We start from the raw sequence: 16732 nt of genomic DNA on the forward strand, positions 1-16732 counted from the left end.
TGAAAAGAAATTAAGGTTTTTGATGAAAACATTCCAGGATTTTCTCCATATAATGGACTTCAGTGGGAACCAAACGGTTCAAGGTCCAAAAGACACATTCAGTACAAACTGCAAACTGTTCAAAGGGCTTTAAACGATTTCAGACGATGAATAAGGGTCTTATCAAGAGAAACAATTGCTCATTTAATAAATAAATAACAAAGTTTAAGTTTTATAAGCTCAAATGCTCACCTTGCTCTGTTCTGTGACGGATGTTTGTGACTCTCTTGTTCAAACTCGTCATCAAAAATGAACGAATCTTTTTGATCATTTGATTAATTCAACAAAGGAAACGAACAAATTGACTCGTAAAAATATTCATTCATTTTGATGAATGAGTTTGAACAGGAGAGTCACAAACGTGCGTCACAGAACAGAGCAAGGCGAGCGGGAGTGTTAAGCAAAGACAGTTGTCAGTTTCAGGTGACGTTGATTTGTAATCGATTGAGAAGACACAGGAAGGGGGTGAAGATTAGGTGAGGAAGATGCAGATTATGGTGTAGTGAGGAAGATGCAGTGCAAGACCAAATGGATGGAATGGAGTTTAAAGTTGAAAAGTTTTAATTGAACATTCGACCAGAACCTCTGTGAGGAGTTTCTTGGAGGATGTTACTGCAGTTCGGACGGAGGTGATTGTTGAATTGGCGGAAGTCGACAGCAGAACAGAGCGGTGGCATGATCCAGGCGTGGTGTGCTAAGCTTGATCACAGAAGCCGGACGTCTCAATTCCAGTCCGATTCAGCAAGTATGTCCTAAATTTATGTCCTAAATTTCTTCGCAATCAGAGTTGTTGATCTGTTGATCGAAGGCCACAGTTGAATCGGGCTCTTGTTGGGCTCCTACGTGATATTCCCAGGACAGATATCCACTTCTATTTTTCATTCATGCATTATCCGTTGAGAGTACAGTTATGCAATGGCGGAGATGATGAATGAACAAATAAATACTGTCACGAATAATTAAATAACCCGAATAACTAACCCTAACCCTAAACATAAAAACAAAGCCAGACGGAGAAGCAGCAGCCAATATGCGCAAGCGACTAACCGGAAATGAACTAAGAACTCTACACTCTAAAACATGCTGGGTTGTTTTAACCCAATTTTGGGTAAAAAATTTGGACAAACCCAGCCATTGGGTAAAAAATGTAATTTAGAAATGTAACCCAATGGCTGGGTTTGTCCACATTTTACCCAAAATTGGGTTAAAACAACCCAGCATTTTTTAGAGTGTAGTATATTACTGGTTTCATATTTATATATAGTGTTGGAACTAATATTTTGTGAAGAATATGGTTGAAGGCGCCAAGGTTTTTTTGACATGAAAGGCTTGGCTTGAAAGGGCTTCTACTGTAAATTAAAAAAGGGATCTACTGTAAATTAGAATAATGTTGGGGATGACTGAAAGTTTATGTGCGGTGTAAATATACTCATCTAATTTGTATATTATGACATCATCAGGGGCGGTCTTATTGAATTGCATAATATTCAGGAAATAGTAGATATTGAACTGATGTTTGAACTTAATTGCATGTTTTATTTATTTATTTTTTTATCCTCATTCCAAATTCTAAAAAAAGGAAACCAACAATAACAGGAGAAAGTACTGAATTATTACTACACTATATAGTAGTAAAATGCATGTGAACAGTAGCCTACATTTTGATCAGTTCATCAGTAATATTCAGGAAATAGTAGATATTGAATTGATATTGGAATTTATTTACATGCTTTATTTTAATCCTCATTCCAAATGACCAGAAAGCAGAAAACCAACAAAAAATAGGAGAAAGTACTAAATTATTACTATATTACAATACTTTAGTAGTAAAACAAGTTGTACCAGGAGAGGCGCGTGCGACACCATTGCGTGGCAAAGATGTACCGGGAGAAGCACGATCATTAGACGGCCGATCGTCATTTACAAAAGGCAAATATTCCCCTTCAGAGTCAGAATCGGCGAATAACATTTGTAACACATCCTCACGGTACAAGTTTATATTTCTCTCACAATTTACTCAGACGCTCTGAAATGAACTGCTTCCGCATCAATGACACGATCACTCACTTGCTCTGCTGTTTCCTCTAACACTTTGAATAGGAACATGACGTTATTTTGATCTTGAATCGAAGTATTATATGTTTGCAGTATTACATCTAGTGGTAGGGAATACAAATTAGATATTACACCATATTAGGATCTACAGCCTGTTTTCTTAAGGATGACTTCTATTCGCAATTTTGTGACTTTGACGCTGAAAGGGTTAAGAGAAATTTAGTCTTTTGAGAGCTTGTTAAAACTGTTTTCAATGTTTGTGGTCAAGGCTATCACCATGAGACCAGTGTCCATATATAACCAAACCAAATCAACCCTTTACAAAACACAGCTGTAAACTTTCTGGCCTGATAACATGGTAAGAGTTTAACTGCCTTTGTAACTGAAAACAACAACAACGATGTATGCTACTATTAAATATTTAGGTATTTCATGTCCACAAATACAATACAGCTAACAAATGTCTTTAAAAAAATGATAACCGTCCGATAACTGTATATTGAGTGCTCTTACATCTGCATGTCATGGTGAAATCGAATGCATTTTTTTTTTTATAAATTAATAATAATAACAATTCCATAATAATTACATATCATTCCAGATGCAGCCACCACTGGAGAATGAGTCCAGTGTCTTAGTATTTACACTCTCTGGACTTAATGAAACAATGGAAAACAGATTTGTGTTTTTTTCCCTCACTGCACTTTTTTATCCCCTAATGGTGTTTTGTAATGCCACTATCATTTTTACTATAATTTCGTCTAAGAAACTTCATGAGCCGATGTATGTGTTTTTATGTAATTTGTGTATAAATGCACTTTATGGCACTGCTGGATTCTACCCTAAATTCTTGTATGATTTATTAGCTGAAGATCACATGATTTCTTATGCTGGATGTCTGTTTCAGATTTTTGTCATTTATTCATTTGCCTTGTGTGATGTTTCAACATTAACAGTGATGGCATATGACAGATATGTGGCAATATGTAGACCACTTGAGTATCATTCAATAATGACAAATCAGAGAGTTCTTGAATGGATCCTTTTCTGCTGGCTGGCCCCATTTTTTTGCATGTCTATTTTAATCGTATTACTATCTAGACTCACTTTATGTGGCTTTACTATTGAAAAGTTATATTGTGAGATTTGGGCAGTTGCAAAACTTTCTTGTTTTTCTACAACTGTAAATAATGTGTTTGGGTTCATTGTTATTCTTCTATACTTAGGACATGGTATATTGATATATTGCTCTTATTTTCAGTTGATTAGAAAGTGCATGAAGTCAATAGAGGTCAGACACAAATTCATGCAAACATGTGTGCCACACCTGCTTTCATTGATCAATGTGACTGTTGCTTTGCTGTTTGATGTACTATACAGTCGTTATGGCTCAAAGAATGTGCCTCAAGGTGTGCGTAATTTCATGGCCCTGGAATTCCTACTTATACCCCCAATTTTAAACCCCCTTATTTATGGTCTGAATCTGACAACAGTACGACAGCAAGTTATGAGACTATTTTTCAAGAAAAAAGTAGGAATATCTCAGGAATTCTATAGGAATTCTTAATAATAATCACAATAAACAATTCTTCTGCCAATAGTTTGCAATTTGGCACACTAATACGGGGCCAATTTGTGTGTGACCACATATTTTCTCTATTATACATTTTCTTTGACCACTCACTTAAGATCCAATATTTTTTAGAGCTGGACATATTGTTTTATAATAATAAAATGTGTGATTGCCAGAAAACAACAACAACAACAACATCTTTAACAAACTTGTTTATCAAGATGTTTTATTATTACCAGACAAACCATGACTTTGTCGAAAAGAAAAAAAATAACTGAACATGTTTCTTGTTTGAAGGAATACACACTCTGGCATTGAACATGACCTGTTTTTAGTTTATTAGTAGTAGCTAGTAAAATAACCAGTAAGTAAAATATACAGTATCAATGTGCATAATATGTCAATGTGCATATAGCTGTATTTAATAAACTTTGTTGACCTAAAATAAATCATTTTTTCTGCAGAAATGATTGTCTGGCCAGTAAACAAAATCCACGAGAAGGTTTTATATTGTCGGTATTCTTGTACATTGTCAAAGGTAACTGGCATGAGGAAATTATTAGCTAATATTTTTTTGTATGGACAACTTTTTCCTATTTGCCTACATATTGAATACAGATAATCAAAGTTTACAACCCAGGAAACAATTACCAATAAACACCATTTTTATACCTCCAGAGTTTCCACAGTCTGAAGACATCAAGCCAAGCCAGATAAAGCCAACTATAGTCGCAAGTTCAATGGAATAGATTATCAAGAATTCAACAGAACTTGTAGTTGGCTAACAATGCTTTTGGGAAACACACCCCAGCATGTCCCTTCCAATTGATATGCTGGTATAGACTACAAAGTATATACAGGTATATAGAATAGATTTTTAAATAAAATAAAACAAACTGACTCAATCAGAACTCGAAATGGGGATCTTCTTTCTGGGAACCCAGCAGTGCTAACCACTGAACCACCTTTGCCATACCATTATCATAAATTGATAACTATAGGCCAAAGAAAAAAACGTATAGTTGAGAGTAAACGCTAAACAAGAATATAGGTATTTTAAGACTATACCAGCAGATGGAGACCAGAAGTGATGAGGGTAAACTCCTGAGTAAGGTTTGAGAGTGATTAATTGGTACCACATGGTAACCCTTAAACACATACCTCGGGTCATTAGTGACCATGGACATCATTCACTACCCTCCTCCTCATTTTTCTTTTTAAAGTTTAACATCAAATTTCTTAGTATTCCTCAATAAAATAATTAGAAACAATATATAATAATATATAATAAAATAATGCCTGCTTTCAAATGATTTTTTATGGTGGCGGCCATACCCAACTGACATTGAATCAATTAGACATGCTGCTTCCGTGAATTGTTTTAAGAAATTTTGGGCAAATCTTTTTAGTCAAGCTTTTAATTTATAATTTATTACTTTATATGTTTTAATATTATGCATGCACAAACAAAAATAACAACTTTATTCGACTTTTTCTTTTCTTCCTTGTTGGCCTGAAACGAGACTTCCATACGATTTCCACGACGCATGCACGAGAACTGAACTGAAGTAGTTAAGGGAGATCGCAATTCTCGCGCATGCGTCGTGGAAATCGTATGGAAGTCTCGTTTCAGGCCAACAAGGAAGAAAAAGAATAGTCAAATAAAGTCGTTATTTTTGTTTGTTTTTTCGCACAAAAAGTATTCTCGTCGCTTGATAAACTTATAGTTGAGCCACTGTAGGCACATGGAATATTTAAACATTTTCTTCATTGACTTTCCAAGGTTTTTATTTAACACCGTGGCTAGACTAACAAGTAAACAGACATCACCAGAGCAAAATATACCGTTACAGTTTAGTAGTAATGATTTTATGAATTACTTCAATGAGAAAATAGAAAGCATCCGAAACAAAATTATAAATGTACAATCCTCTATGGTGTCTTCTGATTCAGCTTCAATTATGACCCCTCTAGAACAACTACACCGCTTTACAACAATAGGACAGGAGGAGCTAAATAAACTTATCATTGCATCTAAACCAACAACATGTTTATTAGATCCAATACCCACTAAACTACTGAAAGAACTATTACCTGCAGTGGAAGAGCCTCTCCTCAATATTATTAACTCGTCTTTATCTTTAGGTCATGTCCCAAAAATATTCAAGCTGGCAGTAATAAAACCTCTCATTAAGAAACCGCAATTAGATCCAAATAACTTGGCAAATTACAGACCCATTTCAAATCTTCCATTTATGTCCAAAATACTAGAAAAAGTAGTGTCCGGTCAATTGTGCTCTTTTCTGCAAGAAAATGATATCTATGAAAAATTCCAGTCAGGATTCAGACCGCATCATAGTACAGAAACTGCGCTAAAATTACAAATGATTTACTTTTAGCTTCTGACCAAGGCTGTATCTCAATACTAGTCCTACTTGATCTTAGCGCTGCGTTCGACACTATAGATCATAAAACACTCTTGGATCGACTACAAAACTTCACCGGTGTTCAGGGACAGGCATTAAGCTGGTTTAGATCGTACTTATCGGACCGTTCTCATTTTGTCTGTTTAAATGGGGAAAAATCAAAGATAACGTCAGTAGACTATGGAGTACCGCAAGGATCGGTTTTAGGCCCTCTGCTATTCTCAATATATATGCTGCCACTTGGTAATATTATAAGAAAACATGGAATTAATTTCCACTGTTATGCTGACGACACTCAATTATATATTTCATCACGACCAGATGAAAACACTAACTCATCTAAAATGACAGAGTGTCTCAAAGATATAAAATGCTGGATGACGCGTAATTTCATGCTATTAAATTCAGATAAAACGGAGGTATTACTTATTGGTCCAAAAAACTACTCACAAAACCTCTTACAATACAACTTTAATATAGACGGATGTCCTGTTACTTTATCCACTACAGTAAAAGACCTGGGTGTTATACTAGACCGCAACTTATCTTTCGAAAATCATATTTCATATGTTACAAGAACCTTAGAAACATTACTAAGCTACATAACATGCTATCTATTTCTGATGCAGAAAAATTAGTCCACGCATTCATGACCTCGAGACTAGATTACTGTAATGCTTTATTAGCTGGTTGTCCTGCATCCTCAATAAACAAGCTACAGTTAGTACAAAATGCAGCTGCTAGAGTTCTTACTAGGTCAAGAAAATATGATCATATAACACCGATTTTATCATCTCTACACTGGTTACCTATTAAGTTCTGTATCAAGTTTAGGTTTAGCTCCTATGTACTTAACGGACCTTCTCTCGCCCTACAATCCACCGCGTTCCTTAAGATCACTAAATTCAAGGCTTCTGGTCATTCCTAGGATATCAAAGTCCAGTAAAGGAGGGAGGGCGTTCTCGCATTTAGCTCCAAAACTCTGGAATGGCCTTCCCGATACGGTCCGAGGCTCTGACTCGCTGACACAGTTTAAAACTAGATTAAAGACGCTTCTCTTTAGTCAAGCATTCACATAATGCTTACCTTCTAGTCCTCTGTTATGCCGTACCGGAACCGTTTGCCACTGAAACTGCTTAACGCACCAGTGGGGCTCAACAGCCTTAGTCAAACGGGTCAGCGCGTATGGTTGGGTTGCGGAGAGTTTGGGTTGCGGAGAGTTTGTGAGATAGTGGTTTTCTAACACCGACTCCCGTATAATGGAAATCATTATGAACATCAGCTATGCGAATTATTTCCCATCTGTCTTTCTGCTGTTATCTCGGGACGCTTGTCCCGAGAAAAATGGCGTTCGTCAGGTCCAGTTTTGTGTCCAGCCTCTCACGGGGATTTCGGATGCCCCAACGCCTGTGATGAGAGGAACAACGCCTGTGAAGAGACGACTTAACGCCTGCGATATGTTATGGCGCCGTTTTATACATAAACAATATTTATATTTAATATTTATATATAAACAATATGAATGTAAGCCAGAGGAGAACTGGCCCCCGACTGAGCCTGGGTTCTCCCAAGGTTTTTTCTCCATCCAATCTGATGGAGTTTTGGTTCCTTGCCACTGTCGCCTTGCTTTTGGCTTGCTCAGTTGGGGTTATTTAGTGTTCAGCAATGTTGTTGATCTGTGTTGTACTACTTTCATGTTATCACTGTGAAGCTGCTTTGATACAATCTGTATTGTGAAAAGCGCTATATAAATAAATGTGATTTGACTTGACTTGACTTTCTGGGCCATCAAGAGCCAGTCCCTTGGGCAGTCTATGTGGTAGTTATACAGCTCTCAAATTTAATCAAAAATATCTTCATTTGTGTTCCGAAGACGAACGAAGGTCTTACGGGGTTGGTACAGCATGGGGGTGAGTAATTAATGACTTAATTTTCATTTTTGGGTGAACTAACCCTTTAAGGCTTGAGGACGTTTCTGAATGGTTGGTTAACGTAATGTCACTTTGATCTATCTTTGTATGCACTGGCAGGGTAGAGTAGTGAGATACGAACGCTGTGTTTACTGATTTATACGTTAGTTCATTGACAGATTGACGTTACAACTACTGGTCATGAAAAACTTTTTCCCGAGATTTGCAAAGATTAATATAAAGATTAATAAAACTTTAGGTGCAGAGGGACCATAAACTGTTGGAAACGATTATTTTTTCAGCAGCAACTTCTTAGAAAAACCAGCTTTATACTGATCCTCGTTTATAAAGCAGTCTGGTGAGACATGATTCACGCAAACAAGAGAAACTATTGAGGTTGATCGTGGGGAATATTCCCATTGTAAACAAAACTCAGCCACTGCGTCTTCATCGGTTCAAATTTAGGAACATCAAAATAATTTCTGTGATTGTTATTGCACCCAAGAACAGACCAACACAATCACTTAGACGTCATTCTGCTCCAGTGTATTAACAAAGACGGACTATAGTCTATGATGACTGCTCGCTCAGGGTCTGTGTTGAAACACTGCTGTCAATCAACAACCGCGGGAGGGGCGCGCGACCGTGTGACGTCACACGATCGAATGGCTCGATTTGAGGCAGGGGAAAACATATAAGGAGATTAAAACAAAACCACTGAATGGATTTTTATGATTAAATGATGGTTGTGTACAGGCACTGACAACACACATTGCGGTACAATTAACTTGTAAAAGTGCATGTACCATTATATGACCCCTTTAAGCATGTCTAGCATTGCCTCTAGGGATGGGGTCGATCCGATCCAGTATCGGTATCGGGACCGATACCGAACAAATCTACATGCCGACATTCACCCACAGTCATAGCGCCACCTGCTGGCAACGGGAAGTGACCTTTAATGAAGCAGCCCCCGCCGCATGTTTGACCGGCATGTACAAAATTTCTGTGGTACATCTACCATGTCCAGACGCACTGAAAAGTCTCTTGGAGCGATGCCCTAAACTCAACAGGAAGTCGGCCAATTCTAATTTTACCGCCATTTTTGGATGATTTACTCATTACGTACTTTAACAAACTCCTCCTAGGGATTTAGTCAGATCGACTTCACATTTCTGCTGTGCCTTCTAAAGGCATTGACGATGTAAAGTTGTGCTATCTGCGCTTTTTCGTCGATGGGCGTGTCCGTGGCGTCGATGATTCGCCATGAAAGAGGAAGTTGTAGTAACTTGGCTGTAAATGCCCAGATCTGCACCAAATTTTACACATTTGACAAGAGTCCCGCCCTGAACAAATTTACATGCCGACATTCACCCACAGTCATAGCGCCACCTGCTGGCAACAGGAAGTGACCTTTAACGAAGCAGCGAACCAAATTCACAGCCGCACCGACTGAGCCGCAGAATATGCAACGAGGCCACCTCACACCCCAACGCGCTACAGGTGCGAGGGCCCGCCCATCGCTGCTTGCAGCTTTCAATTGTCTATGTATTGTTTAATATATATATATTTATATATATATTGACATACATACGTACATATCATCCTTGCCTGTAGAGAGGAGTTTATTTCAGTATCATATAAAATCAACAATAATGATAAATAATATAAGAGCAAACACAGCTCTGGTATCGGAAAAGTATCGGTATCGGCCGATATCCAAAGTCAGGTATCGGAATCGGATCGGAAGTGAAAAAATGTGGATTGGTGCATCCCTAATTGCCTCTAATACAATTTGAAGCACGCCCAGCTCAGTCTCAAAATGGTGATGAATGAGATTCATTCAACCAGGCAGGGACGACAACACATCAGCAAATTTTGTTTGGAACCTGGTTAAATCAGTGAGCTATGAGGTCAAGAGGTGATCTCCTCCTGGGCCCAGTGCTTGAGATTGGATTTTGTGCTTACTTCTGGCCAAAGATCTTCTTCCCCACTCACTGCCGTCGCTAATGTCACTGACTCTGCCTCACTCCATTTTTTAAGGAGGTTGAGGTGATAAATCTGATGTGCCCCATTACTGTCCATTCATAATTGAGATCCCCAACTCGCCAGGTGACTTCAAATGGTCCTTGCTACTTGGCGAGTAATTTAGAGCTAGACGTAGTTCTGTGCGGGTGAAGGTTTACTTGCAAAAGTATAACCTTGGTCATGCTGTTGTTCCTTTCCTCGTCAGAAACTCAGAATGAGGGTGGGAAAAGCTTTTTTCGCTTGGGAAAGCTTTTAGCAAATCAACTCTGTATAACGGAATGCACTGACGTGTGATGTCATTGTGAGCAGGGTGCGCAGAGTTATGGAAATACCAACATATTCTCATCCTTTGGCATCATATAGGTAAGGCCATATGACATTTCGTCGAAATACTATGCACATGGCACCCTCTAGCGTCAATATAACGCGCACTGTTATGGGTAGGTTTATGTCTGGGTCTCATATTGACGCTAAAGGATGCCGATCACCTGTATGATGCCTTAGGTTCTGTGTGTTATATTGATGCTATAGGGTTCCATAAGCGTAGTATTTCGATGAAATGTCATATGTGACGCCAAAAGGATGAGAACGGGCTCGGAAATACATATGAAATACACACCGCACACCTGAAGAAATTACATTAGGTATTGTATTTAGGTATTGTATTGTAAAATACGCTAGGTATACATTGCTTGTAACACTTTTTGCTTATATGACTGGAATAAGTAGACACAAATAATAAATAAACGAATTAGACAAAAAATGTGCTTAAATACATGAAGAATGAAAACTATCACAGACCAGATTAACATAACTCACTTTCAGAAACTGAGAACTTCCACAAGCATTGATTTCAAGCATGTATCATTCAACACTAGTCAAAATATTAAGAGAGGTGCACATTACTAAATTATTCACAGATCAATATCACAACCTGCTGGCAAAGGCAGTGTTAAGGCACACCCTTTGCCATTTAAAAGACAAACACAACTGAGAAAATGGTGTATGAATTAATAGTACCATATTCCCATTGACACTTTACATATTATGTAAAATTGGATTTTCAAAGACTCACAACCTCATTAGTTGCATTAGTTGCACAACCTGTATTATTTTGCTCACCATTTAATGCTGTTTATGCAAATCAAGCCTCAGCAGAGAGGTCTTCAGAGACGTGTTTTATGCTATAAAAAAGCATGTATGGTGACTCGTAGGTCTTCTTTAACCGAGCACACATAGGCTGGACCAAATTCTCTGCATATTCACACATTCCTTGAAGATTAAGTGTTGGTAACGTTAGATCGTATCACAGAAGGTATTTCTGGTAATGTAATTTCATGTACATGTATATTGTTAAACTGACTGAACATTTTACACAGTAATTCATGTTCTCAAAATGTATTAAATGTTGTGGCTACAATTATCCTTAGCAGATAAGCTTGAAAACAAGTTACACTTTAAGGTTGCATTTGAATGTGTCCTTGTTACAATACAATATAGAGAAGTAAAGTAAAGTGAGAATGAACAGAATCACATGAAGTGGTGCAGAGTAATAGGTAATCTAAATTTAAGTCATTTTAATTTAAGAGTAATATTAATGAACTACATGTACTTACTGTAGGGTTAGAGTTAGGATTAGGTTTGGTTCAGTTGCATGTAATTATGCATAATTCATATTATTACTATTTTAACTACATGTAGCATGTGTAACAAGGACACTGTATAATAAAGTGTTACCAAACAATCTTTTTAAAGGTTAAACTCACATGAACTGTGTCTGCTTTCATCCTCAGGTCAATGAATCCATCCTTTGCTTAATGGAAAATGGAAAATGGAACATATTTTAACTTGATGTTGTTTGAAAATATTGGGTACATAAGATATACATTATTCAGTTTGGGAATTATTCTATACTGTGCTATTGTATTATTTAATGGCTTTATAATTCTTGCAATTTATCTGGAAAAGACTTTACACCTGCCCATGTACATTCTGATTTCATGTTTGTCCATCAACTCTGTGTTTGGAACAGCTGGCTTTTTCCCAAGGTTACTGACAGACTTGCTGTCTGATACACACTTGGTGTCCCGTGAAGCATGCCTTGTACAAGCTTTTGTCATTTATTCATATGCATCAAATGAAAATACAATATTAATGTTAATGGCATTCGACAGATATGTAGCAATCTGTAAACCTTTACAATACAACAGCATAATGACTCCCAGGATTGTATCTGTTTTAATAGCCATCAGCTGGATTTATCCAATGCTTTGTGTTGGTATTGCTGGTGTTTTACATTCCAGACTGACTATGTGTGGTAGCAAACTGTGGAAAGTGTATTGTCACAACTGGGAAATTGTCAAGCTGTCTTGTGCAAACACTATTATTAATAATGTTTTTGGCTTTTTCATAGTGACCACAACTGTTATCATGCCTTTAAGTTTTATATTATATTCCTATGTTAGAATTCTTATCATTTGTACAAAAAGTTCACCAGAGTTCAGGAGAAAAGCATATCAAACTTGTGTCCCACACATAGTAATCATTTTAAATTTCTCTATTGCTCTTTTTTGTGAGGTCACTTTGAGTCGGGTCACGACTTTGGATCTCCCTCTAAGCCTGTCAATTATTCTTTCACTGCAGTTTCTTATTGTTCCACCCATCCTAAACCCTCTTGTTTATGGTTTAAATTTTCCTGAAATTCGCAAAAAAATTATATGTATTATAAAAGCATCCAAATAGATGTGTTTTTGATGTAATAAATACAAAACCGGATTGGATTTCTCATAAGCATCATACATTTATCGTGGAGACCATTGGTGGCTATGGCTCTTCGGTTCACTTATAGGCTGATGATGCTTTTGGGAAACACAACCCAGAATGATTATGATATGCATACCAAGAAATCATTGTTTAATGAAACATTATTTTATCACTTCTCATGCTTATAATGGTAGATATCACATGTTATGAGGTTTAGCCTGTAAATTTAAGACTGCCAGGAAATCTTTGCCACAACTATATATTTATTACAGGCCTTAAATAAAAAATGCATTATTTAATCTGATTAAATGAACTAACACTGTTACTGCATTCCTGACATGGGAACAGACAGACCTTCAGTCACCTCTCAAATAAATACAGACATTGACTGTAACTATATATATATATATATATATATATATATATATACACACTTAATTTAAGAAATCAATTTCGCTATAGTTTTTACACGATAAAAGAGGGAAATGTAAAATCCACCCCTTCAAATGTACTCTTTCCCTGGCACTGACAGTATTTTCTGTAATATATGATACAATGGTTCCCCACCATTGACTGAAATTTCCAAAAGGTTCTTGCTTAAAATGTAATGCTGAGAATAGTTGTGTTTCATTACATATTTTTATAATATTCTGTGATTTTAAATCAATAGCGATATGATCAGATTTACTAAACAGGGTAAATTAGAGTAAGTGTTACCCATAAATGATAACATTAACTTGGATTTTGTGTTTTCTCTTTTCTTTATTCCACTTGTGTAGAACTCACAATAAGTGTGTGTGTGCGGTCAAACTGTAAATACAAACAATTCACATTTAGTATCCAGTAATGTTTTCACTTCTCCAAATAAGTTTCTACAACATAACATCAGCTTAGATGGTAAACATTAAAGTATATATATATATATATATATATATATATATATATAGAAATCAAAGATATTCCCTACAATGCAAATATCACACGTGGTAGACTATGTAGCGTATTAAACATTATCACATAGGAATAATAAACTATCAATACAGATTTCTAAACATTCGCTGTATTATAAACACCTATTAAACTTTGTAAATACTACACATATTGCATATATATTTAAAATAGGCAATTTAAACTAAAATGTTTATCCAAACATAATAAACAAACTAATAGCATTAGGCGTTTAGGCGCTAATCACAAATAGCGATCTACATAGTGCTTTTATCAATATACTTATAACAACAACATGTGACTTACCACGCTGGGAATATATAGTTTAGATTAAGGTCTTAGTTGTAATTGTTGTAGAACATTAGAAAGTCTGCAAATGAGCATCAACATTGCTTTCTCACTCAGTTCGGTTCAGTTCCGTTTTTTTTTTTTTTTACGCGATCACATGGGCCCACAGAATCAACGTCCTTAAAGGGGCAGCACCCTACAGTAAGAGAAGTGGAAAGTTCTGTGCAAAGTAACTTTTTATGTTACTTGTTATTTTTACATTACTTTTATGTGGCTTGACTTTGGGAAGAACCCAATATCTGTTCCTAAATGTGTAGGCCTACAAAGTTCTACTATACATAATGCCATATATAATAACAAAATGTTGAATGTTTATGAAGAAATGCCGATTAATGGACATGCATATGCATGGGCGGTGCTAGGGAGGGGCTAGAAAGAAAGCCCCCAAGAAAGACCAAAGCTCCCCGTTAGCACCCCCAAAAATAATTTCTGGAAGCAATTATATTCAGGCTGTATTCTATGGAAGTCCTGAACCGCATGGTGTAGAAAAAAAAGAAGAAAAAAAGAAATTCTAATTCTAATCTGCATTACGCTAAATCAAGCGTTCTTGTAATGGTTTTCTACATGGGAGGAAAATGCTTAAAGGCACACTGTGGAACTTTTCAACCTTTATAATATATTACCAAAACCCATTGAGATGGTAAATCGACTACAAGGAAGAAGGCAAAGGTTTTGTCAGAGGACACTATAAAAAGAAAAAGGGAGAGTGACAAATGAAAAGCCAAGACGAGGATCAACATTGGTCCAGCTTTCGCTCGCTGGCGTGAGCTAAAGGAGGAGGAGGGGTGCCCGACCGATGCTAACGCTTGCCTGCACACAAATGCCGTTTCCAAGGTGACCCAGATAAATCATATAAGCACGCAGTGTAGTATTTCCTGGTATTCAGGCCACAGCCGATGGTGTTATGAGTGTAATAAAATGCCCACAGCCAATTGTTCATTTCTACACACAAACACAGCCCGCCACAGTGCAGGGCTCGCACAAATAAAATCGACTCAAATGTCAAATGTACATTAAATGTAGTGAACGTGCCCACTACAGTGCCCACAAACACTACACACCACATGTCCCACGGTTTCTGTAGAACGAAACCAACACACAAAAACTACAGTCAGCTCAGGCCGACGGTGTTTTCAGTGCAGTAAATGTGTGCTGTCCCGTACCCACATTCACTCACAGACATGTTAAGCCCCACGGGGCTCACCCCACTCGCTCTCTCTAAGCAGACTGCTATAAGGGGATCAAGCGCGGCAAGGCTGCCCGCCTCGAACACTGCAAGCACACACAATCTAAAGACACGGGAGGCCTACCGGTTGACTGTTCGTTGACTTTTGCGACAGTGCTGCGGAGCTTATGGCCTCTAGGGACGCTAGACGTGAAAGTTACAGGTCGAGCACCACTAGTGGTCAAAAGTTCCGTGGTGTGCCTTTAACGTTTTCTTAATTAAACACTTGCCGTTCATATTCTGGGCTCATCTGATTTTTTTGTACATAGTATAACCTACTTTATTATGATTTTAGTATCTTAATGATTAATAAATGCATGCACAATTATCCGTGAACTTGATAAATGTTGCAGATATGTTTTACTATGCACGTAAACAAATGCCTTTATGTGTGCAAAAATTCTGAATTGAATGAATGTGCAGCAATTTGTACAAATTAGAGAGCCTAGGCCTACTATACGTGGTGTATCCATTAAATAAGTGCATTTAGTTTCATATTTGTTAAAATATTATAATGTTATTTTTTCATCTTTGCTGATTATGAAAAGTGAACTGTGCGAGTAAGATGGATGTGCAATATATCGGGAGACATTGAGTCAGACATGGTTTTGACCACTTCATGAAGTTTTGTTTTGAAGAAAGCCTTTCTTTTGAAGTGAATTTTGTTTTGAATAAATTGTATCTTAATTTTAATATTTTTTTATCAACCAATTGCCTGTATTTAATAAATAAGAAGCAAATATAGCAGAAAATATAATAATGAGGCGTGCCGGCGCGGTCACTTGTTGCTTGTGAACTGGAGCGCCTCATCATAAATTAACCGAAACTCAGCGTATGTCTCTCACAGACATGTTAAATATATCTTTAGAAAGCGTGAAATGTCTTTAAATGAAATAATTCAAAACTAAAAGAAATAGGCTACTCTCTGATTATGTAATCCATTATGTGTATTTCTAGGCGTTCACGGAGATGGCGATCGCTGTCAGATCTGTCAAATAACGGAGATTGCTGTCAAATCTGTCTCTGGGAAAAGTAACCTTGCGAACTTTGGGAAAAGCTGATTTACACAATGACTAATGCAATCTACCAAGAGCAGTTAGAATCTGGTTTAATGTATATATTTATACCGGGGCTGTACTGGTCTCACTAAACGTATGCCAGTGTTGGGAAAGTTCACTTTCTACATGGACTAGTTCAAAGTTCAGTTCACACATTTTGAAATGAACTAGTTCAGTTCATAGTTCATTCTTCAAAAAATGAACTAGTTCATTTATAGTTCTTTTTTCCATATGTTACAAGCTTTTTTTAAATTATTACAGCCAGGGACGTGCACAGACATTTTGAGGGGCAGGGGCTCAAGTGAAAAAAGGGCACTTCTCATGATTATGTTATTTTTTTAATGTTTTATTTTTTACTT

General features: G+C 37.0%; 2 protein-coding genes and 1 long non-coding RNA gene across 5 annotated transcripts in view; 2 read left to right on the plus strand and 1 right to left on the minus strand.

The window, feature by feature from the left end:
* LOC148973306 (uncharacterized) overlaps positions 1 to 14221 on the minus strand; it is a 69346-nt gene extending 55125 nt beyond the window's left edge. For all 3 annotated transcript variants that reach the window (XR_016146814.1, XR_016146813.1, XR_016146815.1), the window contains exons 1-2: positions 14049 to 14221; positions 11798 to 11844 (exon numbers count right to left, since the gene is read on the minus strand). This is a non-coding gene — a long non-coding RNA (uncharacterized LOC148973306). The remainder of the gene's footprint in view (positions 1 to 11797; positions 11845 to 14048) is intronic.
* On the plus strand, positions 2446 to 3992 carry LOC120470536 (olfactory receptor 52D1-like). The gene has a single exon (XM_039660094.2). It carries the CDS (start codon positions 2696 to 2698, stop codon positions 3659 to 3661), a length of 966 nt encoding a protein of 321 aa, XP_039516028.1. The 5' UTR covers positions 2446 to 2695; the 3' UTR covers positions 3662 to 3992.
* On the plus strand, positions 11838 to 12827 carry LOC120470603 (olfactory receptor 6N2-like). Its single transcript, XM_039660183.2, has one exon. The coding sequence runs from the start codon at positions 11856 to 11858 to the stop codon at positions 12771 to 12773; it is 918 nt and encodes a 305-aa protein (XP_039516117.2). The 5' UTR covers positions 11838 to 11855; the 3' UTR covers positions 12774 to 12827.
* Positions 14222 to 16732: the final 2511 nt, after the last annotated feature.

This window comes from Pimephales promelas, chromosome 16, assembly GCF_988280905.1.
Source record: "Pimephales promelas chromosome 16, fPimPro1.hap1.1, whole genome shotgun sequence".
In the NCBI taxonomy this organism is placed as follows: Eukaryota; Metazoa; Chordata; class Actinopteri; order Cypriniformes; family Leuciscidae; genus Pimephales; species Pimephales promelas.

What these genes read in the sequence shown, in the direction of transcription:
- LOC120470536 (XM_039660094.2), top strand. Translation starts at nt 2,696, where the DNA reads ATGCAGCCACCACTGGAGAATGAGTCCAGTGTCTTAGTATTTACACTC.
- LOC120470603 (XM_039660183.2), top strand. Translation starts at nt 11,856, where the DNA reads ATGGAAAATGGAACATATTTTAACTTGATGTTGTTTGAAAATATTGGG.